The sequence below is a fragment of the Apus apus genome, chromosome 12, assembly GCF_020740795.1.
Source record: "Apus apus isolate bApuApu2 chromosome 12, bApuApu2.pri.cur, whole genome shotgun sequence".
Classification (NCBI taxonomy): Eukaryota; Metazoa; Chordata; class Aves; order Apodiformes; family Apodidae; genus Apus; species Apus apus.
The window spans coordinates 548,726-573,093 of NC_067293.1; the positions used below are offsets into that span (position 1 = coordinate 548,726).

The window sequence follows — 24,368 nt, forward strand, 5'->3', positions numbered from 1 at the left end:
CATCTCCACTTGGAGCAGCAGCCAGCTGATTTATTTGTTTCCCAAAGCCATCCAACATCCCCTGGCTGTGAGGGGGTGATGTCTTGAATTCTTCTGTAGCTTAAAGCTGAATCAAGCTGAGGTCTTAACCAATGGATCAGGCACCTTCTGCTTAGGAAGTAAATGCCTTGGCTTTGTCTGGGATGGTTTTGTACAGCAGGAGGTGGTTGCAGAGATGAAACAAATATCTCAGCATGCTCATAAGTCACAACTCAGAATGCTTCATGTTCTGCCTTGGCTGGGGCTGGCAGCAGCTTTGCCTTTACATGTTTTTCTGCCCTCTTTGGAGAGGGTTGTCCCTGCTCACCAGGTGGACACTGTGGGTCTGAGTCCAGGGAAGAAGCCACCACCATGTCCCTGGGGGCTTGCAGAGGGGGGGATGCAGGCTTCCCTTCCCTGCAACATCTTTGGGACACCAGAAAGACCAAGCTTTTTCTGACACTTCTCTCACAATACACAGGAGGGCTCTAGCTTGAGAAATACGGTCCCTGCTACAGGTGCAGCTCTGCAGCACGTGGGAGCCTGTTCTGTGCATTCCCGTGGGAAGGCTGCAGTAGCTCGGGGTGAAGGTAGGGGTGAGAGGTGCTGAAAAGGAAAGCTGTGAGCAGGCCGGCGTGTGGCAGCTGGCTGCGGGGTTATCCCGGTGTTCCCGGGGCAGGGAGCACGGGACACAGGGAAGCTCAGGCAGGAAGCACCTGCCCGGCGTGCAGGGCTATGCCAGCAGGCCAGTGCCCTGCTCTGTGCAGGCCCATGTTTTGTGTGGGATTGATGCCCTCAGGAGGCAGGCTGGAGAAAATCCTTCACAGGAAGGTGAGAGTGTTGGAAAACAGCCCCGTTTGTGGGAGAAAAGCAGAGCTGGGCTTTAGAGAGACAGTCCTTGGTGGAGTCCTTGCAATGCCAAACCGAACATGGTGACGATGGGAAGTAAAAGAGATGTTGCAATGGTCCAGGACCTTTTTTGCCTCTTTCTTGAGCAGCTCTATCCACTCTTGCTGCTTTTTAATACGGAAACTCAAGAGTTTTCCTGCTTTAATGGCTGTGGAGGCTGATGCACATGGGCAAGGTGAAAACTAGAGGTTGGACTGTGGCTTTGTGCTGCTCTTTGTGTGAAAACCCGCTGACCCTGGTAACCATTATAAAAGGTGTCTGTGAAAGGAAAGTAACTAGTTTTGGCTCCTGGACCATTGCTAAGCCGTGGTTCTTGAGGTTGAGAAACTTGCAGAATTCCCTGGTGGTCAGTGCTGTGGCAGGCCCAGGATGGGCAGCTCAGGAGGGGGTTACATGGATGTTAGTGTCTGTATTGCAGCTCTGTACTGGCCTTGTGCCTTCCCTTCCCCAGGGAGGTGTGGGTTTGGAAGCCCCTGGCTGTTTGCTTTCTGCTTGTACTGAATTCCTTTAATTCCTACAAAACTAAGTTCAACTCTTTCATCAAAAGCTCTGTGCAGGGGAAAGACCGTGCTCAAGTTTTTTAGCCGTGAGCATTTTGTCTGCTGGCTCTAACCCGTGCTCCAGCAGGCTTGGCCCAGTCCTCTTCTTGCTTTTCCATTGCTTTACCTGCGGAGCGACTCCAGGAGGAGCCCTGGAGTTTTTTTTCAGCCACCAGCTGGTTACACAAATCAGAGCTGGAGAGGATCCATAGCCATAAATAAGGCCAAGCCCGAGGTCGCCTCAGCCAAGCGAGCAGCGTTGCTGGTGGCGCCGGGTCAACAGCCGGGCCTGAGGCCGGGGTTGATGCTCCTGGAAGCGCCTTTTCCATCTGTTGTTGAACCCTCCTGACCCTGGGGTGCAGCTCTGTCTGAGGAGGGGGCTGTGGGGCACCCTCCTCTCCACCCTCATCCCGGAACGGAGGGGACCAGCCAGGGGGTATGGGACCGTGTTGGTGAAGGGGATGCCTGCTCCAGCTGTCGGCTGCCCTGGGGGCAGGATGGGAGCTGGGGTGGTTGACCTGGCACTTCCTGGGGGTTGAACGGGACACGAACTGCAGGATATGAGTTATTACAGGGGTAGGGGGACAGCGAGCTCTTGCCTACGCTCTGCTGCTCCCCTCGTCTGCTCTGCCTGCCCATGGAGAAGCTGCCACACCCTGAGCTTCACCAGGGTGGAATCCAGTGGGTAAGGGTGCCCAGGGCTGTCCCTTCCCACCCTGCTGTGTCCCCAGCTGGGCTAAGGCAGCGGACCCGGGGGTGTCCGTGAGGGGTGGGCTCCTGGGGGTCAGGACTGGCTTTAGCACCTTTGTCTGGATGCCAGGGATGGACAAGGGACAAGAGAGGGGCCGGGCTCCTCCAGCTGCAGGCGGTCGGTAAGTGGAATTGTTTGTTGTGCTCGGTTTTTTTCTCTGGTGCCTCCAGCTTGTCTGGCTTGGGGAAATAACGGGGTAAAACGCGTGTCCTTCGTGCGCGGGCTCGGGGGGCCCTGCTCGGGCTGGCTCAGCTGCGCCTTGCCTTTAAAGTGCCTTCCAACACAAACTACTCCGTGGTTCTGGGGGCTCGGGGGGACCTCAGCACCCGTCCTCGCGGGGCTGCAGGCTCCGGCTTCCAGCAATCCCACCGCTCGCTCCCGGGGCAGCAGCATTAATGTTTTCCGTCCGTTTAACGAGCATCCTGCCTCCTGCAGCTCTTTGAATCCCTCTCACTGAAGGAGGAAGATTGGCTGGGTGTTTTTTTCCTCTTTTTCAGGCTTCATTAATGCTTGTGGGGGGAGCCGTGGCGGGGTGCGACGTCCCGGGGTGCCCCGGGCAGAGCAGTGTGTGCCAGGGCCGCGTGTGTGTGACACTGGGGTCACAGCCTCGGGCTTGCTTTATTTACAGTGTCCCAAGAAGTGGTTTCCTGGGGTGTTGACTTGTTTTTCAGAGTGGATTTCCTCCTTCCCGCTGCGAACTTGTTCTGGGCTCGGAACTTGAAAGTAAAACAAGGTCTTGTTTGGAAGGGAACAAAAGACTTGGATGTAGCGATGCACTGGTTAATGACAACAGCGGGGGGGAGGAGGAGGGGGAAGAGATTTCAGCCCCAGAATTTGTTTTGAGACAAAGGGCAGCACAGTTGGGGCTGTGAACGCCCTTGGCTGGCGCGTCGGGCTGCGCCGAGCAGAAAGCCAGAGCTTCACGGCGGAGATAAGACGGTCCTTTGGCAGCGAGCACAAGGAAGCTGCACGGCTCAGAGCAACGCCGTGAAACCGTGAGAAATAAGGTCAACCTGAAAATGTTATTAGAGCTGCAGTCGTTCCCCCCCGCCTCGCCAACCCCCCCGCTCTCTTTTAGAGCAGGAGGAAAGGGCAAGGGAGCTTCCAGAGCTGTCACCGGGCTGGGGAGCTGGAGCAGCTCTCGGTTTCGGGTGGTTTTAGTTGTGATTATTGCGTGGTTCCCTGACGGACGTGGTGCTGGCAGAACCTGGGCAAGGCCCCCCCGGACGTGTGCGGGCCCATCTGCCCTGCCTTTGGCACGGGCAAGACAAACTGCTTTTCCACCGCCTGAGTAGTTTTGAAGCTGGCCCTGTGCCAGCGGGCTGAGCGGTGTGGAGAACGGCCCCGTCTTCTCCCCTGACCCATCCCCTTCCCCGAACCCGCACGGCCCCCCAGGCACCCCCCTTTCCCGGCAGCGCCCCGGCTCTGCCCTCGCCGCTGCAGGAAGGAATCCCAGCAGGGCAAAGCAGCCCCCGGGCGCTGGTGTTTCATGTGCTGCTCCGTGCCAAGCGCTCCGTGAGCTTTGGTACCGCCCGCACAGACGGGTGTAGACTCCCTGGCAGCCAGTGGCTCGGGGGCTTTGCCTGGCGGTGGTGGTGCCACCAGCAATCCCCCCGCGGTGGGGTGGGAAGCAGTGATCACTGGTGCCAGGGGAGGGAAGTGCTCTGCAGGCTTTTATCGAAGCCTTGGAGCCCTTTGCAAAGCCCGAGGTCCAGAGGCATCTTGCACAGGTGTGGAAATGGGGCATGGAGGGCTTGTCAGTGACTAGGTCTTCTGGACAAGAAGTTGTGTGGTGCCAGTCTGCACTCCCAGCTCCATCCCTCTCCTCCATCCTCGGCTGCTGTCAGAAACGTGGGTGCTGGGGGATGCTGCCAGCCCCTCTCACTGCTGCTGGTTGTTGTGAAAAGGCAGAAAGACCTGGAAAAGCTGTGAAGCTGGGACCTTCGGAATGCCCCCCCCCCCAGCTCTTTCCCCCTCCAGTCTATCCCATCTCTCATTGCTTGGCTCTCCAGATTCGTGGAGGCTATTTGGCCTGATGCTTGTGGAGTTTGTCTCCTCCAAAAACATCCACCCACGAGTCCTCTCCCTTCCAGGAAAGCAGAGAGACCCATGGCCTGCTGGCGCCATCCCGGCTCTCCCAACTCACACGGGCTGCTTCACTTGCTCCAGTTTGCTGCGTGGCCAGCGGGCCCAGGGCTGCTTGAAACTCTCTTTTGAAGTAGAACTGTGAAGCACCTGCTCTGTTTCCTGCAGCCCTAGCTTGTCTGATCAGCCCTGAGCTCCCACGGCTGCTGCCAAAGGCAGCTCCGGTGCCGCAGGAGCTGGGATGAGGTTTTGGGTCAGTAAGGATTTTGGGAGCCCTGGGAGCCTGACTCCTGTTGCTGGTCACCAAGGTGGTTGAGAAAGCAGGAGGAGGAATGAGAGGTGGAAGAAAAAGGGACCATTTCAAAGGATGTTTTGGAAGGGAAGGAGTTTGCTGAGTTATATTTGTGGGGGGCCCAGCCCCACTTTGTGCTTTTGGGTTGTGTTGGGTTTTGATGCTGGCCATTGCTGGGACAGGAGCCTGCAGGAGCTGGCGGCTGGTGAGGGACAATGGCCAATGTGGGTGGGGGCACAGGGCAGTCACCTGGCTCAGCCTCACACCAGCTCCCAGCCAAGAAAGGGAGGCCTGTCCTGGAAAACTGTGCAATGGACAGCGGGAGCAAGGAGCAGCCCCTGCCTGGCCATGGCAGGTGGGGAGCAAGCCCATCTCAGCACCCTGGGGCTTGCCTGGGCTTGGGGACACCAAAGTGGAGCGAGGAGCAGCACCGGGATCCCCCCCAGGCAGCTGGGCAAGACGCAGCCCCCGAGATGATGGAAGCAGGGGAGGAAGAGGAGTGGGGCCAGCAGGGGCTCTGCCAGCCCCTGCTCCCAGGGGGAGTAAAGGCGCCGGGATGGGGAATGTATCTCCTTGGGAATGCCGGAGGCATCCGGCGGGGTCCTTTGAGGCGCTCCCGGTGCAAGACGAGGCAGGACCCAGTTCCTGCCTGCAGCTTTTGCTGGGCTCCCTCTGCAGCTCCTGGGAACCGCAGCAGCTCCTGGCACCCGGCAGCTCTGGCATCCCATCCAGCAGCTCTGGTGTCCCAGCACCGCCCGGCTCTGCTCAGGCAGGTGTGGGAGCACGGGGTGGGGGGATGGAGGGAGGCTATGGGCAGCCGGGGGGCAGAGGCTGAGCTGCAGTGAGGGGGCTGCAGCATGGGGGGCAAGGCGAGGGGGGCCTGTCCGGGGGCGAGGCATCCCGGGGGACTGCAGCGAGCCCGCTGAGTGTGGGACCCAGCCCAGCCCTCACCACGGCTGCTCTGCACCTTGTCTGGGGGTGCAGGATGCAAGGAGGTGCAAGAGCAGCGCTGGGATATGGGCTTTATTCAAACCAGCACTGAGCCCCCCTGGCAATGCTGGCTTGGGGGGGTACTCACATCCTTGGTGGGAGCCTGTGCTGCCACCCTGTCCGTGCCCACCAACTGTCTCAATATGATACAGAGTGAATGCAGACGATGAGGAGGGCTTGTGTCCAGCCTAGGGTCTGTGGGCTGGGCCAGCCTGACCCTGGTCTACCCTTCTCCAAAACGGGTTTCGTGTCCCATGTGGCCTTAAACACCAAGAGGTCTGTCCTGTCCCTCCTGGGCTGCCACAAGGAGGTGACATCCCATGGGTTGAGGATTGCAGGGGGTGAAGGTGTCAGAAAGGGGGTGGTTGTGCCAGCCCAGCGGGACTGGGAGGGCCAAAAACGCCCAGGAAAGAGGCGGGTGGGAAGCGAAGGAGCAGGGAGCTGGTTCTGTGCAGCTCAGCTGGGGCACAACGTGCCTCCCTGCCACGTGCCGGGTGCTGGGGCTGGCGATTCCTCTGCTCTTTGACCTCCCCTGGAGCCGGGAGGTGGCGTCGCTCCAGGTTTCTCATTAGCCCAAACTGAAACTCCTTCTCTCTTTCCTGAAGCTGAGGCCAGCCCTGCCTTGCCCCTGCTGGCTGTCCCCCGTGCTCTGCCCCAGGGGTGCCAGCCCTGGCCCATGTCCCAGCGCCTCCAGCTCAGGGTCCCCAAGCACCTGCAGCCTGGCTCTGGCCCTGCCTGATGGGGTGTCACCCCTGCAGGGGGTCACCCTCCCATGGGGACACTTGGAGCAGTTGCCGATGTGACTCTGGCCCCTCTCTTGCAGCACAGAGGTGTTTGGTGTCACTGGTTCCATGAGCTCATGCTGGAGCCAGGGAGGCGATGTCCCACCAGGGCCGGGATGTCCACCTTTGTGCATGTCTCCTGTGGGTCCTTGAAGACCTTTCCTGGCTCATGGGCTTCCTCCCGGCTGGGTGGTGAGGCTCTGAGTGCAGTTCCTGCAGGCAGCCACCCCCTGTGCCCTCCTCTGGCTTGTCCTTTGCTGCAAGGGACAACACATGCAGGTAAGAACCCTGGTCCAGGTCCCGCCATTTGGCTGTTGTCCGTTTGGAATGGCTGCTGCTCTGGGAGAGTGACTGGGCAGGAGCAGCAGGAAGGTGGGATGTGGCTGTCACAGGTCGAGCCGGAAGGCCCCGAAGTAGCTGGCAGCAGCGTCGTTGTAGTCGATGGCCAAGGAGGAGACGGAGACGAAGAGCTCATCACCAGCCTTCAGCTCAAACAGCCCCCCCTGGTAGAGAGCGTGGAGCCCGTAGTCTGCCTCGGGTGCCCAGCACTTGGTGCCCACCCCCTTGAGCAGCAGGATGGGCTGGCTGTAGGACGTCTTCCAGTTGATGCACTGCACGAGCTGGGGGACGGAGAGGTGGGCGCCGGCCCCGTCGCTGGGGTAGCGGAAGTAGATCTGGGAGTAGACGTAGTACTTGCCCGCCTGGTTGACCCGCAGCCTCCCGTCCCGGTAGGTGATGTTCTGCAGGTGGGAGTGGATGGTGCTGGCTTCCCAGCGCGCGATGGCGTGGCGGCAGGACTGGGAGAGGTTCCCGAAGCGCTTGGAGCTTCCTGGGGAGAAGGAAGGGTCACTGAGGGGGGTGAGATGCCCCAGGGAGCAGCCATCAGGGTCAAGGAAAGGAAAGGAGGGGCTCTAACTCTCCCAGTCATCCAGCTGGGAAGGCTGGAGAATCATAGAATCATTTTGGTTGGAAAAGACCTTTAAGATCATCCAGTCCAACTGTTAACCCAGCACTGCCAAGGCTGTCACTAAACCTCTCCTGGCACAACTTGAGGCCATTGCCTCTTGTTCTATTGCTTGTTCTTTGGGAGAAGTGACTGACTCTCCATCACTCCAATCTCCTTCCAAGAAACTGTAGAGAGCAAGAAGGTCTCCCCTCAGCCTCCTTTTCTCCAAGGTGGTCTTGGACTGGAGAGGAGAAACATCTCTCCATCTGCCAACAAATACATCCTCTCATCCAGGTCCCCTGCCCTTTGGGTGAGATCTTTGCCCTGTTCCCACCTCGTAAACACGACTCACCATCCTGGGCCAGGCTCTGTGGGCGGAGGGTGAGGTGTGCTGAGGGCTTGTTGGCTGTTCTGGGACGTGCCTGCCCCTCCGAGGTGTTCAGGTAGCTCCGTCGGGCTTCTGCGAGGGAAGGGACAGGGCTGCAGAGGGCAGAGCACGCGGGGACACCCAGCCCTGAGCTGGCACAGCAGGGACTGCCCCACTGACCCGTCAAAGAGGGAGGTTATTTGGGGAGGGAAAGGTCACGTCAATCATTATCTAACGTCTTTGTGCTGTCCCCTGGGGTCCAGGTTCTCCAGACGGACACACAGAGTTGTTCCCCAGCCTGTCCCCTGGGGACACACGCCTGGTGGGACGCTGCCCAGCTGGCAGGACTGTGCCCGGTGGAGTTTGTCCCTGGAGGGGCTGATCCCCCCATCCCGCTGGCACCCCCGGCCACACGCCGAGCCCTGGCCATGAGGAGGGTGGCTCCATCTGTCCGGCTGCATCCCAGCCCCAGCTAAGAGGAGGCCGGTGCTCTGCTCCCCGGGGCCGGGCCAAGGACTCACCCTGCACGGCGCTCCTGTGGATCACCTTCTCTGTCACCTGGACCAGCAGAGAAGAGGAACAGCCCCATGGTTAGAGGTGAAACGCTCCCCAGAAATCGCCCTCTGCCCCGCCTCTGATGGGGAAACTGAGGCAGGAAGGCAGATGGGACATCTCCCATCAGCTATCCTGTCCTCTGCTGGTCCCCCAAGTCCAGGCTCACCGTGGCCACGTAGGCTTTGATGGTGTTGGCCAGCTTGAGGCAGGACTGGTTGGTGATCAGCTCCTCCAGGCTGGAGCCCTCCTGCTGCTGGTTGATCACCTGCAGACAGCGCAGCTCCTCCGTGCTGGCGGGGGCCTGGGCCTTGAGCTGGAACAGAAACCCCGGGACACCTGCATCAAAGCCTGGGCAGGAGAACAGCCCCGAGCTGCCCTGGCCCTGCAGGGGGTGGGATGGGGCAGTACCACTGGGATGGAGCAGGGTGGTGGGGGCTGGGTGGAGCCCAGGGTCTGTCAAAAAAAAAAAAGCGCATTTTTTTGGTGGGTTGGAGAGGTTCAATCTCATTGTATCCTGCTCCGATCCTTGGCAGAAGCGAGTCCCACTCCTCCTGGCTCCTTGGGAACACGACAGCCCCTTTCAGAGAGCTCCAGCAGGAGGAGGAGGTGAGACACCAGGAGGAGGCAAGACATGAGGACTCTGCAAACTCCAGGGCACCAGGTAAGGAAAATCAACTCCAAGTTCCCATCCTCCATCTCCTTCACCTCGTCCTCCCCTGCCCTGGGGGCACGAGGCTGCTCCAGCAGTCGATCCCAGCCTTGGCTCTTGGTGCTGAGGTGGGAGCTGCAGCTGCAGCTGGGACGTGCCCAGGCAGCCGGGTCCAGGCTCTCCGTGCTTCCCTGCTGCGGAGCTGATCCAGGGGAGCTCGGAGGCTTCCTCACCTCTGCTGGGTGTGGTGCGGGCCTGGAGCCCTCCCTGCGTGTGGCCCAGGCTCTGCAGGGCAAGTGGCTCCTTCCTGGGGCTCCCGGGGCTGTCCCAGGTGTCCCAGCCATGGCATCACAGTGGGGGACAGGCAGGGCTGGCTCTGGGGTGTCACTGTGCTGCTGGTTGGGGCGTGGGGAAACTGAGGCACGGATGGGATAGCTGCCCTGGAATCAGTGTGCCAGGAGGTGGGAATGAACACCAGCACCTTGACAAGCCTACTTTCAGCACCTGGGTCATTCCCAGATCCCAGGACAGAACCCAGGAGTCCTTAGGCTTGGCCACATTGTCACCTGGGGCTTGGCCACCTCCAGCACCGGCACATCCCCCAGGTCCCCGTGTCCCTGCTCACTCCAGGATGTGCTCCTGCTCGGGATGAGCACAGACCCTGGTGCCAGCAGCAGGATGGTGTGAGGGCAGATCAAAAAGGGGGGATTTGGGGCAGTACTGGGGCTGCCAGGGGCTGTGCAACCACACGTGCTGGGTCCCAGCACTGCCTGATCACGCTGATTGCCTTGATGAAGGGTTGCTGGATCGGTACCCCCAGCACCCCTCTCTCCGTAGGGACCCCTCCCCTCTGCCCGCCCCCTGACCTCCTGCTGGGTGGGGCGTTAAATTCAGGAAAAAAGGGGGAAGTTTTGTGAAAGTGGGGGCAGGGGCAGCACTCCTGTGAGGGGGTAAGGGCAGGGTGGTCCTGCCCAGGGATTCCATGTCCCCGGAGATGCTGAGCTCCGACTACCTCTCCCCAGCATGGATCCCACGCAGGGATTCAGGGACCAGACTCTGGAATTAGCCCAAAGAGTCCATTTAAGTGGCTTTCTCCTCCCTCCTGCGGCTCCGTCTGCCACATTCCCCTTCTCCAGCCCCTTTCATGTAAATCCCTCACAGCGGGTGTCACAGGGATGGAAACAAAGCCCAACGCGAGGGCTGGAGGCTGCTCCAAGGCGGCTCCAGCATCCAGAGCCAGAGCTTTTCCCTTTTCCCCCCCGACTCTGATGTGGTTTTTGTGCAACGCTCCGTGCTGCGGGACCCTTTTCCTGCTGCCCGACCCCGCGTCGGGGAAGATGGGAGAAGCTGCAGGCCCTGCTGAATGTCCCTCTCCCCACAGCAAACATCCCTCCTGGGGGGTGATTCCTCCTCCTGGACCCTCCGGCTGCTCGGGAATCTGCCCCCAGCACCTGGAGGGGGGTGTCTGTGAGCAGGATCACATCCCAGTTTGGGAAGGGTTTGGCACGAGTGACACTGCGAGGAGGGGGTGGTGGTGGCTGGGTCTCAGCACGGGTTTTTGGCGTGATTAAGCCGGAGCATGGACCCAAGAGCTGCTGCTCGGGGGGGTGGGGAGAAGGGGGGCAGCCAAGCCCCTTCCATCATCTCTTGAAGGGGGTTCGGCGGTCCCGGAGGGAGCGTGGGTGGGATGGGAATGCCGGGGGCGAGGGGGAAGATGAAGTAGGAACCGGGGGGGCGAACAGAGCCTGGGGCCCAGGGCAGTCCCCCTCTGCCTCCCCTGAAGCTGCAGACTGTGGCGGGACCCCAGGGCAGCCCCCCCCAGTGCGGAGCCCAGGACAAAGGCTCTTTCTCTCCACATCTGGATGGGCGGAGCTGGGAGCCCCGTCCGCTTCCCACCCCACATCTGGATCCGCGGCTCCCAGGAGAGCTGGGGGCAGTGGCTTTCCCCCTCCCCCGCCGACGCATCTGGATCCACAGTTCCGGGGCAGTGCCCCCCCCCCCCCGCCCCATCTGGTTTCGAGGCGGGGAAGGGGGGAGCGGGCAGAGTCCTCCCCGCAGCCCTCGGGGCTCCCGGGGCTGCAGCCCCCGTTCCCGACCCCCCGCCCGTCCCAGCACGGCTCGGGGGGGGGGGGGTTGGCGGTCCGAATGGGCGTAAGCTCAACTTTTCCCCCCACCCCGCAGGCTCACCTTGGAGATGGCCATGGTGAAATAGACGAAGAGGCCGGTGGTGGAGGCGATCTGCACGGCCAGGATGGCCATGACGGCCACGCAGCCCCAGAGCGGCCCCCAGCGCCGCCGCCGCCCCCCCCGCGCCCCACCGGCACCGGGGCCGGATCCGGGACCTTCCGCCAGCATCGGGGTCTCCGAGCCGCCGCTGTCGGAGCGCAGGTACTGCCCGGCGCTGGGCTGGTGCGGGGCCATGGCCCGGCCCCCCCGGCTGCCGCTGCCCCGCGACCGCCGCGCTCCGACGGGAGGGACCGGCGGGAGGGACCGGGAGGGGGGCGGGGCCTCCCCGCAGCCACCGCCCACCGCGGGGGGCCCGGAGACGGGGACCGAGGGTGGCCCCGAGGAATGAGGTTGTTCCCGGGACTGGCTGTGGGGACCAAAGGTGGTCCCGGGGGACCAAAAGGTGGCCCTGGGAACTGGGGGTGGCCACAGAGAAGACCGAGCGTGGCCCCGGGGTTTGGGACACAGAGTGGCTGCTGGGGACAGGTACAGCTGCAGGTGGCCCCATGGCAGTGGGAGACAGACAGTGGGACCACGGGGACAGGGGTGTGTGTCCTCGGGGACCCCCTTGTGTCACCCACAGGGTGAGTGCTCGCAGGGTGGCCCCACAGGGCTGGGGACACCCAGCTCCGGGCAGCAAGAAACCCCCCAGGGTGCTGCAACAGGGGTCTCAGGGCTGGGGGGATGCGATGTGACACGGTTTAAGTGATGAGCCACGTGTCCCCAGGGGGCACTGAGCCAGCAGAGCCAGCCAGAGCTCAGCTGGTCACCCCAAGAACCTCAGGTAAAAGTTGGGGTATCAACTGCTGCTGAGCATCTCCGGGGGGCTGTGCCCGGGGGGCTGTGCCTGCTGCCCACCGGTGAGATCCCACCCCGGGCTGGGAGCAGGGCTGGCTGTCCCCTGTCCCCACAGAGCCCCAGGGCTCTCTCCTGCGGGCAGGAGCGTTCCCAGCCGCTCTGCGATGGGAATGTTGAGATGTTTGGAAAGCAAACAGAAGGGCTGGAGAAACAGCTGGTTCCTGGTGCCTAAGGGAGCCGCTGTGGGGTCAGGTGAGTCCGTGGCTTTCAGGGCTTTTCCCTCTGAAATGAAAGTGAGAACCTGGTAGCACCCATCAGTACTTTGGTCCTCCCTGAACCGCTCCCTCTTCCCGAAGAATGGGGTGTGGGAAGGGCAGGCTGGCCCCAGCCCAACCCCCCCGAATAGCTTCAGGACCCCCCAGCCTGGCGCTGGGGCAGTTCAGGACTGATGGTAAGGCAGGGACCTGACTGCAGGGGGGAGAACTTGGACCCAGGGGAGACCCGTGATAGAGGTACCTGCCCTGTGACCACCCTGTCCCCTGGACTTCAGGCCCTGCAGCTGTCCCCAGGTTGGGACACAGGGCAGGGCCACAGCCACAGTCATTCTTAGGGACATGCCACAGAGATGTGGCCATGAAGCTGCTCTGAGTTGACCTCTCTGGGTGCCACAGGGGTCCCCGGCTCTGTGAGAGCTGTGAGCCCTGAGGGGCTTGAAACTGCCTGTGATGTTTCAGTACTGACATGGGTGCAGGGCTGGGCCCTCTGAGCTGGGTCTCACAGAGTGGGTGACACTAGGTACCTCCCTGGGGAACCGGGGGGCTGTGGGAAGAGGCAGCTCACCAGCTGCTCTCCTCTCCAGTGCTCTCACACAGCTGATTATTTTTCTTTCCTTTGAAAAAGGAACTTGTCCCACTTCACATCCTGCCTCCAGGAATGGCACTGGCTCCTCCACCAAATCCTCCTGCCTGCCCTGGGCTCCCGCAGGGATTCCCAGCGGACATGGGACGCAGCTACTCACAGGTATGTCCTAATGCAAAGGGGAAGAGCAGCTCTAGTTTCAGTTTTTAACGAGTTGTGGGGCTGAGGGGAGGCAGCACCTCCCTCCTGGATCCCTAATTGCCTTGGGCCTAGGTTGGGGGGACAGGGATGGTCCTTTCCCTTAGCTGTCAGGGCAGGAGCTTGGAAAAAGCATCTTTCTGGTCCTACTCTCCTGCTCGTGTGTCCTTGTCCCCCCTAACAAATGGTGTCATTAGCCCCTGCAGCCCCAGCCAGGCCCCTCGGGCTCCTCCAGCTGCTGCTGCCTGAGCAGCTCATCCTGAGCACAGCGAGTGGGTGACCTGTCCCCTCAGCTGCAGTGGCTGCTCCTGTCAGCCCTGGGCCCGGCAAACTCTGCGTGTCTTTACCCTCTGATCTGATCGCTTGGGGGACCCTGGTGTGTGAGGGGAGAAGGTGGGGGGAGTGTGTGAAGGGGGCTGGCAGATTCCTTGGCATCTTCGGGGTAGCAAAAAGGTTTTTCCTCGCCCTCCTGCTGGATGGGGGCTGTGGTTCCCCTGTGCCCCATCTCCTGCTGCCCAGCACAGAGCACAGCAGCAGGAGCAGGGCCGAGGGGGCTGGGACACCATGTGGACAGGAGACATGGAGGGGGATGCTGAGGATGGACTTGCGACCAGCCAAAGGGTCAGCTTGGGCTGCTCGTTGATTTTGGTGCCTTCTCTTAATCTCCATCACCCTTTACTATCCTGCTCCTTCTGCAGGAAGGGGCTGCTGAGCTCCTGGTGACTTGTCCTGCTGCCTCTTCCACCTCCCTGCTGCCAGGATGCTCCTCCAACAAGGGGATCTTCCAGACAAAAGCACCTGCCAAGCCCAGGAGCAGTTTTTCCCTGTCTCTGCCAGCTCGGTATGTGACCCATTGCCCAGCACCCAGCTCAGCACCAGTGTGGCACCATCCATCCTGCCCAGGCAAGTAGCTGTGGCCCCAGGTGAGATGTCTCTGTTGGAGCTGGGGAGGGCACTGGGAAGGAGAAACATGACTATTCATTTCCAAAAAATCCAAATGAGAATGAACACTCCTGGTTGTTCTTCTCAGTAAAAAGGCTCAGGGACCTTCAGAGCCAGGTAGGAGGAGTGAGAACAGGCACGTCTGTGGCACAGACTTCCTGCAAAGCCTGGTTGCAGGCAGCAGTTCTGCTGTGTCTGGTGCTGGTGGCTGTGTGCACTGGGGGCTTGCAGGGACCCCCCTGTGCAAGGAGCAGCATTTGTCTGTCCAAGCCAGGAGAGGGGCCAGAGATGGCCAAGCTCCTGCTTTTGATGGGGCTGAGCTTGAAGAGCCACATGCTTTTGCAGTTTGGGAGTAGGTGAAGGACCATTTGGGCACCACTTGTGTGGGTGCTGCCACCCTGGGCTGTGGGATGGGGCCAGGACACACACTATGAGCAGAGGGAGGCCTGGAGCTCTTGGTGGCTTGGGCTGTTCCTGGTGTCCTGGGGACAGGAGGTTTGCAGAGCAGCCAAGCCCAAGAGTGAGGGCAAGATCAGTGCTGGGTCTGTGCAAAGAAATTGGGTGGGAGCCAGATTAAAAAAAAATAAATGCCTCCTGATGCTGGCTGAGGAGTTGTTTTTCACTTCTAATGTTTCCTGGTCTGTGCACTAGGAGAGCTGGGTCAGCTGAGCCTGGAAATTTGTTTCCTCAGCACTCGGTGGAGTGGAGCAGGAGAAAGTGTTTGGCTGGGGCTTTGCCAGCGCTGGCAGCAAGGTGCTGGGGTGGGGGAATCAGAGCAGGGAGCACCTGCCTGGGGACAGGAGGTGTGTGTCTGGGATTTTCCACTCTGTCCCTTGGATTGGCTTCAGCTTTGCTGCAGGCAGGATGGTGGAAGGGGCAGTTTGGCCATGTTGTTTTCCTGTGTTTTATGAGGCTGTACGGGGTCAGCCTAGCCAGACTGGGTTGCTTCTCCCGGATTTGCACCTCCTGGAGCAGAGCTGCAGTGGGGTGGCTCAGCACTCTGAGGCTGCTCCCAGGCCAGCCACCCTTTGCTGGAGCAGCTGGTGATTCCTGACGTGTATTGGCTGTGTGACTGTGGGTCAGGGAACAGCAGCCCCAGGGAGGTGAAATCATCGTGTGCTCAGGACAGCTTTGCTCTCCTCCCTGGAATGCTCTCCCAGACATGCATCTGTTGATTTCAACTGCTCAGTTCCTCTGCTGTTTTGTTTGTTTGTGGGTTGTTTTTTTTTGGGGGGGGAACCCCATCTCCATCCCTGGACACTTTCTAGGCTTGGTGGGGGGCTCGGTGATTCCAGCACAGGCACTGGAGCAGCTCACCTTCCTGCCTGTCCATGTGGCTGTGGTGTCCCCCTGGCAGCCTGGCTTGGGGCAGGGTTGTGCCAGAGGGACCAGGACAGGGTGACCCAAGCAGACATGACTCAGCACCCAGACAGCATGACTCAGCACCCCTGAAACACCATCTGGCAAAGTGCTGATGCAGCAGTAACTGATGCTGCAGTAACTGAGCACCCAGTTTCTCCTCAGGTTTGGCAGTCCCAGCCCAGCTGAGCCCACCATTGAGCCAGCAGAAAATCCCCCCCAGCAATCCCAAAAGTCTGCATGGTCCCAGCAATCCATTTACATGGGGACTTTGCTTTTCAGCCTTCTGCTTTCTCCTGAACTCCTGTGGGTCAGCCTTAAACTGCCCAGTTTGGGCTGGTCCTTTGGCCAGACCCAGGCAGAGACTTTCAAGAGCTCCCAGGACCCTGCACAGGCAGACACAGACACACTGATGTGGGCAGATGTGGTGAGTGAGATGCAGATACCCTCTGCTGTGATCCCAGGAATTTGGAGAACCCTGTGGAGGTTGTTGTGGGGGGACTGGTTTCCAGCCATGGCTGGAGCTGACTCAGAGCTTCCCACCACAGGTTTCCTGCTGGCTCAGGGCTTTTCTGTGCCTTCCTCCCTCCCCAGAACCAGCCAGCTCCTTGTGAGGATGCTGAGATACGGTGGAGTCTGCGCTCACTGCCTTGGTCTGTCTGGGTAGAAATGCTCTTTTTGGGTGAATCTTGCTCAGTTTGGGCTGAGCCTGGTTTGGGTGGGCACAGGCTGGTCCTTGCTGAGCAGAGAGGTGTCTCCTGTGAACCGGCAGGATCTGGGCTGGTTGGGCTCAGCTTCTCCTCTCCCACAGCCTGACTTGGTCCCAGGATCCTGAAGGACAATGTCTCCATCCCAGGGCTGCTCCTGCCATCCCGGGTAAGCCGGGCCACGCCTGGCTGCGCCGCGGGGGGAAGGGGAGCTGGGGTGGGTTTGACTCATCGCTGGGGTGTTGCAACCTCCTGGCAAAGCAGAGCTTCAAAGACAAAAAAGGAAAAAGCGGAAAAAGGGCAGCTGGAGCCAGCCACGTTCTGCCCAGCCCAGCTGGGGTCTGGGGGTGTCAGCCCTGCCTCCTGACCCCGTCCCTCCAGTCCCGCTTTCCTCGCTCTCCTCCAAGGCCCTCTCTGCTCCCCCAGGGGAGACTGAGCCCAGCAGAAGGTGTTTGGGCAGCCCCTCTGTGTCTACCCACAATCTGCCGTTGCCTGGGGCATCCCTTTGTTAAGGGAACTGGGATTGTTTAGTTTGGAGAAGAGGAGGCTGAGGGGAGACCTCATTGCCCCCTACAGCTCCCTGAAAGGAGGGTGTAGGGAGGTGGGAGTTGGGCTCTTCTATGTGAATGACAACAGGACTAGAGGAAATGTCCTGAAGCTGCTCCAGGGGAGGTTTAGATTGGATGATAGGAATAATTTCTTTACCAAAAGAGTCAGGCACTGGAACAGGCTGCCCAGGGAGGTGGTGAAGTCACCATCCCTGGAGGGATTTAAAAAGACAGATGTGGCACTTCAGGGCATGCTCCAGTGGGCATGGGGGGTGGTGTTGGGCTGTTGGTTTGGTTTTATTGGTGTTTTTTTGTTGTGTTTTGTTTTTCCCCTGGGTGGGCAGCTGGACTTGGTGATCTTAGAGGTCTTTTCCAATCGTGATGATTCCGTGATTCTGTCCTGCTGCTTGGGATGACACCCACCCAGGTCTCTGTCTGGAGTGGGTGCAGGGGGGATGGATATAAAGGTGCCCATCATGAGGGTCTGTGTCCATGGTGTTAACCAAAGGTGGTGGCAAGCCCTGCATGGGGAGGGGACACATGGGTGGGGACCAAAACCCCCTCAGTCTCTTTTCTTTCTGAGATGCAGGCCTGGGAAAGGCTGTTTCTGGTTTCTATGGAATGGGAAAAGGAGTTGGTGATCTTGGCTGCTTTCATCCTTGGGTGCTCCTGCCTTGGCTCCTCACCTGCATCTCTCTGTCCTGCAGCATGCTGTCTGTCCCCAGGGCCCTCCTGACCTGCAGGCTGCTGGTGGGATCTGGGGGTATCCAGGAGGGAGAAACCCAGGGGTGTGAGAGCGGGAAGGGAGGAGCAGGGCAGCTCTGGGGGCCGTGGGCTGCTCCTGGTTCTGCTGGGGTTGGCTTGGGTGGATGGAGGGGGGAGATGGGGCCAGCCCCATAAAGCCACCACAGCTTCCCAGGAGGGTTGGAGAGCCCTAACGCTGCCGAGCTAGCAGGTCCCTGTGTCCTCTCCCAAGGCGGGACTGCCAGCTCCGAGACACCCGTGTCCTGGCCAGGAGCCTCCCCCAGCTCCGGAGGGGGATGAAGGGCCCTGTTCTGCCCGCGGCTCCTTCTCTGCCTTGGGTTCCCTCACCCGGCTCCTCCTCCCAGCTCCTCGGACAGCCGATCTTCTCGCTCCCTCTAGCGGGACGTGCCGTGGCCTCCCGCTGCGCACACGCCCACGCTCCTCTTGCCTCTCGATGTCTTCTCGGAGACCTTAGCTAGCTCGGGTCCCTGTCCTGGCCACCCCTCTCCTCCCTGCAGCCCTGCTCCCTGCACTGTCCCCGGGCTGCAGGGACACTGGTTAACCCCTGGTGGGACAAGAAGCTCAGGGAGCTGACCTGACAACCCGCTGTCCTATCGACGGAGGTTTCCTTCTCCGAGGTAGTGGCGTTCTGCAGCTTGGGATGATGTCCTGCAGCTTGGGTTGGTGGTCTGCAGCTTGGGATGACGTCCTGCAGCTTGGGTTGGTGGTCTGCAGCTTCGGATGGTGTCCTGTGGCTTGGGACAGTGTCCCCAGCCCTGGTGGGGTTGAGCTCGTGTTGCTGAAGCTGCGTGGGGCTGGGAATAGATGCCGGGGTGGTGTCTGGACCTGCCTTCAGCAGGACGCTCTCCTGCACGGGGCTCTCAAACCAGTTTGGCAGTTTTGTTGATCTATCTGTATCTCTCTCTCCAGGGCAGGTCTCACCTGTGGAGGGTTTTGCTGTGGCTGAGTCTGTGCAGACACCCTTAACCACCTTCCTGTGCTGCTGAGGTGATGGAAACGACTGGGGAAGGGGAAAAAATCCCCATCCACCTGGTACTGAACGTGTAGAGAGGAGGGGAAGAGGAAAGAAGGAGGAAAAGAGAAGAGGGAGAGGAGAGGAAAAGGAGAGGAAGAAGAAGAGGAAGAAAAGGCGAGGAAGAGAGAAGGAAGAGAGGAGAGGGAGAGGAGGAGGAAGAAACGAGAGGAGGAGAGGAAGCGGGGCCGGGCGGGGCTGGGGGCCAAACACCAGCCCCTGCCCCTCCCTGCAAGGAGGAGCCGTCGCTCCCCCGCCGGTTCCTCCGGGGCCGCGGGGGCTGCAGCAGCGCGGGGCGGGGGGGCCCGGGCACCCCGGGGGGACTCGGTGCCCCTGTGCCAAGGTCGCACTGAGCGACAGCGACAGAAGCCGGGATGGGGCGGCGGGGGGGGCGGTGCTGCCGCTCCCGTTCCTCCCCCGCCCCTTCCCGCTCCCGCCGGGATCCTCCCGGTGCCTCGTGGCGGAGCTGCCTCCTCAGATGCTGCTCGTCCTCCTCTTCCTCCTCTTCCTCCTCGCCTGCCCCGGCAGCTCGGCAGCCGGCCCGGCCATCACAGGCAAGTCCCTGCCCCCGGGAGGGGTCTAGGGGGTTATCCGCCCCTCCCAGCTCTGGGGAACCCCCGGGTTCTGCTCTCTCGGGGATGTCCGTGGGTCGTCCCCCCACCCAGCCCGTTTTGGGGGATTTTGCTCGGTGGTGCAGCCGAGCAGGAGCGGCGGGGGCTGCACCTCCCGGGGCCCCTCCCCGGCCTTCGGGCACAGGACATTTTTGCTGGCTCCTTTTGTTTGTTTTTTTTTCCCCTTCAAGACTGAAAGGCAGATCCCAGGTTTGGGGCACTCCTTAACGGCTTCGTTTCCCGTCAAGGAGATCAGGAAGGAGCTGGCGGGTTTTCTTGGCAGCGACCCTTCGGGCAAGCGGTTGTGCGCGGTGAACTCCCTCCTTGAGCTCCCGCACCCCGGGGTCCGGACCCCCGGGGGGGAATGGGAGGAAAAGGACCCCCGGGGGGGAATGGGAGGAAAAGGACCCCCGGGGGGAATGGGAGGCGGTTCTGTCGGTCCGCAGCCCCGAGCTGCGGGAGCCGTGCGGGTCCACGAGTGACCAGGCTGGAGTGTTTTGGGGAAGAGATACGCGGGGGACTCAGGTGTGACCATCGGGGCTTCTGCTTTCCCACCTCGCTGTTTAAAGCCAGAAATAATGACGTGCCCAGCGCTGCTGTTTGCAGAGCGGCCGAGCCCGGGGGCTGTCCCCGCAGCCTGGGACCGTCCTCCCAGGCGGGTGCGTTGTCTCTCCGTGGCTGCACCGTGACCCCCCGTGTCTTCCCCAGCCCGCACGCTCCCGCCGTGCTACTCGGCTGCCCTGGGCCCGGCCTCGCAGCGCCTGGTCTCGGCCGTGGGCTGCACGGTGCTGCTGGCCGCGCCGCTCCGCGCCACTCGCCTCGTCCTCTGGGAATACAGCAGCGGCCCGAGGGAAGGAGCCATCCTCACTTACACTTTTGATGGCCCCGCCAACACGTCCCGCCCCTACGAGAACCGCACGAGGTTCAACCAGACGGATTTCTCCCTCCGGATGGTGCTGCAGCCCGGGGACGGGCGGCTCTACCGGCTCCGCTCCGAGGCGGAGGCCACGGGCTGGTTCCAGCTGCGCGTTGTGGGTGAGTGATGGGATGACAGCCCCTCTGCCACAGCCCCGCAGCTTGGATCCCTGCGGAGGGACGTTCTGGCCCCGGGGAGCTGCGGGTGTGGGTGCTGACCCTCCCGCCGTCTCTCCCAGAACCGCTCTCTGAGCCAGAAATCGTGGGCAACTCCTCAGTGAAGGAAGGAGGCACCGCCAAACTGGTTTGCAACGTCCTGGGAGGGAAGGCAGACTCATACCAGTGGAAGAAAAATGGGGAGCTGCTGCTGGGGAGCGACCACATCCAGTTTGTGGACAACACCACCCTGTGCATCCTGAAGGCGTCGATGAACGACAGTGGCTACTACAGCTGCCTGGTCAGCAATGAAGTCAGCCAGAACGAAACCTCCTTCCTGCTCCATGTCCAGAGTAAGTGGGGATTCCTTCCCAATGCCCAGGGAAAGAAACGGGGGAAATAGGCTCCCCCTAACCCCCCCATATCCTCTCATCCAGTGCCTCTGTGTGCCTGCACTGAGTGTAACTGGTTTAGCCTGGAGGGGGTGGGTTGAGCTCGGCCTGGCTGCAGGGGCTGAGGGTCCCTTCCCTTGCAGATGCTGCCAACGTGGTGCTGCCCGTGATCCTGGCCTGCGTGGTGGTTGGCTCGCTGGCTGGTGAGTGCTGCTGGCCTGCTGGCTTTTTGGCCAGTGGCTGCATGGCCGGTGGGTGCCCTGGCTGGGGCTGTGGGGAGGGACCAGCTGGTGGGGCACATCCCAGCTGGATGTCCCCAACCCCTCCAGGAGGTGATGTTGTCCTCTGTTGCCTCCTTGCTCCCCAACGCAGGTCATCAAAATGCCTCCTGCTTACTATACTTTTAATTCTGTTTCTGGGTAACCCCCCCCCACCACAAAAGGCTCTGGGGGATGTCACGTATCCCTTCTAGGCTGAGAGCACTGAGTGCCCCCCATGTTGTGCTACTGTTTTCTGCCCAGGAAGGGAAGGGGGTGTTCTTACTCAGTGGTCTTGATTTTCCTCCTTTTTTTGAACTGGAGAGTGTTTTCTTTCCAGCCCATCCCAGATCCCTGGCAAAGTGGGGATTTTAATTCTCGGATGGCCAACTACAGACTTGGAGAGGGGAAAAAAAAACAAAGAGGAACACTCAAGTCTGGGCCTGAGGAGAGCACCTGGCAGTTTAAAATAGAGGTGGGAGGTTCTCCCTGGGGGATTAATGTGTATGTTTTGCTATTGCACAAAGTTTTCAGGTTTTTCCTGAAAGCCTCTGGGTGCTGGGTAGGTGTGGGAAAAGTTCATCCGTGTGCTGCTGCCCTCCTGACCTGCCAGCTCTGCTGCCCTGCTGCAGGCTGTGGTGGTGGGGACCCATGGGGTGGCCTGGAGAGGGGCAGGGGTGGCTTCCTCCAGAGCCCACACACCAACCCTGTGTCCAGGTTTCCTGGCCGAGTGTTGCCACCCTTGGTCTGGGCACCATCTCCAGGACATTTAATGATCTGTCCCCAGGTGTCTTCGTCTGGTGCAGGAGAAGGGACCGCCCATGTCACAACCCCTGCAGGTGAGATGCCTTCAGCCCCTCTCCTGGGGGTGGCCCTGCTCCTCCAGCCAGAGCTACATGCCAAAATCTGTCATTGCCTGGAACAAGCAGGAAGGCTCAGCGTCCTTTGCCTGCCTCTCCTGGCAGATGTCAGGGGCAGCTGGGGGCTGCTCTCCCTGCCCCAGGGAGCATCTGCTCCCCCCCTGTTTAGTCCCCACTGGAATTTGCTCTGGAAATATCCTTGATTCCCCCACCCAGAGCTGGTTATCTCCAGCAAAGCAGGCGCTGGGCACCCCCAGGCAGAACATCGACGTTCCTCCTGGTCTGTCACCCATTTGCTCCCTCTTTGCTAGCTTTTAAATTCCTGCTACACATTTCTGAAGCTGCTTGTACTGGTGCGGTAGGTGGTGCTTCTGTCCCAGTTCCTACTGTTGCACAGGTGGATGAGAACCCACACTGTTTTTTTTAGGGAGAGCAGAATTCAGGGAGGAATGCTCAGCTTGTCCAAAGCACATCTGTGACGTGAGGCCAGACTTAGGTTTCCAGGGATGTTTTCCAGATGAGCATAAACCAGACTGACTCTGAAACATCCTCCTTAATGGGTGGGATTGTTCTGATTTGGTGGTTTTGTTGTTGTTGTTTTTTTTTATTATTCTCCAAAGAGCTTCAGAGGTTTCTGGGAAGTGATTCTGAAGCCTTTTTGGAGCTTGTTTGCTCTATGTGACCACAAAAAACTCAGGCTGTTCAATGAACCTTCCTGGAGAGTGAGGACAAGGATATCTTTCTCCAAGGATGGAAAACCCCATCTCACATAAAAAATGAGAGGTTTGGGTTGTCTTGTGCAGCCAGACCCTAGATAAGTCCTCCCAGAGATAAGTTGGCCAAGGTAGCTCCTGAAATTTGAAGTAGAGCCAAAGTCCAGCACAGGACACCCTGCAGCTGCCTGAGGGGGTCTGGGTGAGTGGCAGAGGGAGGACCCACATCCAGGAGATGACTTACACAGAGACCTCTCCCCTCCTTGCAGGTAGAGACCTTGGGTGGCTGTGCCCTGGCTGCTGTCCCCGATGCTGCTGGTGGTGGATGCTGCCCAGTGAGCCCTGGATGTCTGCTGCTGTCCCATCCTCTTCTGGGCTCTCCTTGGAATTGCTCAAGCTGCTGAAACCCATGAATATGTGTTCGTAAGACACTGACTTGGACTGTCCCAGTGCTGTCCTGCCCTTCCCCAGGGCCCTGTGCACGTCCCCGGGGAGGCCGGGCACGGCTGTGCTTGGAGCCCCTGCTGCTGCTGTGCTGCTGCCCTCGTGCTCTGGGGGTAAGTGCCTGTGGGTGTGGGAAGAGCCTCTGGCCCCACCGGGCAAAGCTGTGGTCCTGGGGCTGCTGGGGAGGGCCACCCTGCCAGCCCCTGCTTCCCGGGGGGCCTGAGCCCCTCACCGTGGCCTCATGGTGCCCGGGACTCACCAGGGGATGAGATTGTGGAGGTTCTGGTTGGTTTGGCCCTCAGAGGGAGGGAGAAGGGCAGGATTTTGTGTTAGAGCAGTGAGGCAGCCTGGTATGGGGGAGACAGGGGTGCTCCCAAGTGCATCTCTGTCCTCCAGCCTTGGGCTCTGCTGGGATCTGGGGACATGCCCTTCTCTTCCCAGCAGCAGCCACCTGGCTCCTGGGTGTGCCCATGCAAGCTTGTTCTTCCCTTCTGCTGCTCTCCTGGCCTTTACTCAGGAGGGGTCATTATTCGTTGTTAATCGGTCCTGTAGGTGAAATGACTGAGCCTGGAGGCACAATTGGCCTCTTCAGCCTGGACAAAACTGGGTGCTGGAGCTCCCCCAGTGCCTCCTGCCCCTCAGGCCATGGTGTTTGCACCCATCTTTTGTTCTGATGGGGATAAGCCCCAGTCCAGCACCCTGGCTGGTCCCAAAGGCCTCTGTGGGTGCTCTAGCTAGGGGATGGTCACTTCTGTCCCAGAGCAGCTGGTGGCCTGGAGACCTCCTTGCTGCAAGTCTTGGTCATGGAGAGCAGTACTGGGGGGGGTGGGAGGGTGTTTGTTGCTTGGGTCTTGTCTGTAGACCTGCTGCTGCAGCCCAGGGCTGTCCTGGCAGGGGAGTGGTGGGTTTCCTTCTTCTCAGAGTTAACCCTTCTCCTTGGGGAACAGAGTTGCAGCCAGGAGAGGCTCAAATCACATCCCACAGTGTGAGCTGAGCCGTCCTGAACCTCTTTCTGGAGCAGAAAGGAAAACTGGGGGAGAGCAAACTGGCTGGGGGCTTGGCCACCTGGGAGGCTGCTGGCTCTGCCTGCTTGGGGCTGCTCTGTCCCAAGGAGCCACAGGGACACAAAGGGGCTGGCAGCAAAGGGCCATTGCTCAGCCTGGGGTTCCACCTTGCAGTTAAAGGAATTGGAGCAGATTAGATGCCAGGCTCAGGTTTGAGCTGGTTGTCAGGTCCCCATGGCACTTGCAGGTGTGAAACAAACACAGCCATGTGTTACAGAACTTACTTCCCTCTGCTTCTCCTTGAGCTGTCTGTACATCCTTCTGGAGCTGGTGTGGTGGTTTAGTGCCTGTTGCTGCTAATAAAAGCCTGTTGTTACCCCGTGGGTATCACCATGGTCTTCAGAGGTGGGAAACAACCCCTGGGTGGGGGGGTGTGTGTCTGAAGCTGGCAGTGGGACGTGTGACTGTGGACCCTGCATCTGCTTCAGGCTTGGGTGAGGGTGCTCAGCCCTTGGAGAGCTGGAATTACCACAGGGGGAGATCCTGAAGCCTTGTCCCCTCCTTGCCCAGGCAGCCTTGCTCCTCCTGGGGTTCAGCCCAACCCCACAGCCCTGCTCCAGAGCTGGGTAAGTGTATTTTTAACATGGAGCAGTGCCCTGGGTCATGGGGACCTGGCAAGTGGCTGCCCTGGCATGGCTGGGAGCAGTGGGACTTTGGGAA

At 60.4% G+C, this 24,368-nt stretch overlaps 2 protein-coding genes and 2 long non-coding RNA genes across 4 annotated transcripts; 3 read left to right on the forward strand and 1 right to left on the reverse strand.

Annotated features, from left to right (window-relative positions):
- Window positions 1–5,602: 5,602 nt before the first annotated feature.
- On the reverse strand, window positions 5,603–11,304 carry LOC127389640 (tumor necrosis factor ligand superfamily member 10-like). The gene is made up of 5 exons (XM_051630332.1): window positions 11,071–11,304; window positions 8,401–8,547; window positions 8,201–8,237; window positions 7,665–7,772; window positions 5,603–7,195 (listed from the first exon to the last, which is right to left on the reverse strand). The coding sequence occupies exons 1-5, from the start codon at window positions 11,302–11,304 to the stop codon at window positions 6,753–6,755; spliced, it is 969 nt and encodes a 322-aa protein (XP_051486292.1). The 3' UTR covers window positions 5,603–6,752.
- On the forward strand, window positions 7,938–11,157 carry LOC127389642 (uncharacterized). The gene is made up of 3 exons (XR_007890681.1): window positions 7,938–8,276; window positions 8,768–8,895; window positions 11,065–11,157. It is a non-coding gene; the product is annotated as an uncharacterized LOC127389642 (long non-coding RNA).
- A 737-nt stretch (window positions 11,305–12,041) lies between the features above and the next one.
- Window positions 12,042–13,865, forward strand: LOC127389643 (uncharacterized). Its single transcript, XR_007890682.1, has 3 exons — window positions 12,042–12,159; window positions 12,808–12,927; window positions 13,662–13,865. It is a non-coding gene; the product is annotated as an uncharacterized LOC127389643 (long non-coding RNA).
- Window positions 13,866–18,271: 4,406 nt separating this feature from the next.
- LOC127389641 (uncharacterized) lies at window positions 18,272–24,024 on the forward strand. The gene is made up of 6 exons (XM_051630333.1): window positions 18,272–18,850; window positions 19,616–19,942; window positions 20,062–20,331; window positions 20,514–20,573; window positions 21,415–21,466; window positions 22,470–24,024. Exons 1-6 carry the CDS (start codon window positions 18,775–18,777, stop codon window positions 22,471–22,473), a joined length of 789 nt encoding a protein of 262 aa, XP_051486293.1. The 5' UTR covers window positions 18,272–18,774; the 3' UTR covers window positions 22,474–24,024.
- Window positions 24,025–24,368: the final 344 nt, after the last annotated feature.

What these genes read in the sequence shown, in the direction of transcription:
- LOC127389641 (XM_051630333.1), top strand. Translation starts at nt 18,775, where the DNA reads ATGCTGCTCGTCCTCCTCTTCCTCCTCTTCCTCCTCGCCTGCCCCGGC. An exon ending in CTTCCTGCTCCATGTCCAGA is followed by an intron (nt 20,332 to 20,513) that starts GTAAGTGGGGAT and finishes CTTCCCTTGCAG; the next exon opens with ATGCTGCCAACGTGGTGCTG. An exon ending in GGTGGTTGGCTCGCTGGCTG is followed by an intron (nt 20,574 to 21,414) that starts GTGAGTGCTGCT and finishes ATCTGTCCCCAG; the next exon opens with GTGTCTTCGTCTGGTGCAGG.
- LOC127389640 (XM_051630332.1), bottom strand. Translation starts at nt 11,304, where the DNA reads ATGGCCCCGCACCAGCCCAGCGCCGGGCAGTACCTGCGCTCCGACAGC. An exon ending in TCAAAGCCTACGTGGCCACG is followed by an intron (nt 8,238 to 8,400) that starts GTGAGCCTGGAC and finishes CTGCTGGTCCAG; the next exon opens with GTGACAGAGAAGGTGATCCA. An exon ending in ACAGAGCCTGGCCCAGGATG is followed by an intron (nt 7,196 to 7,664) that starts GTGAGTCGTGTT and finishes CCTTCTCCCCAG; the next exon opens with GAAGCTCCAAGCGCTTCGGG.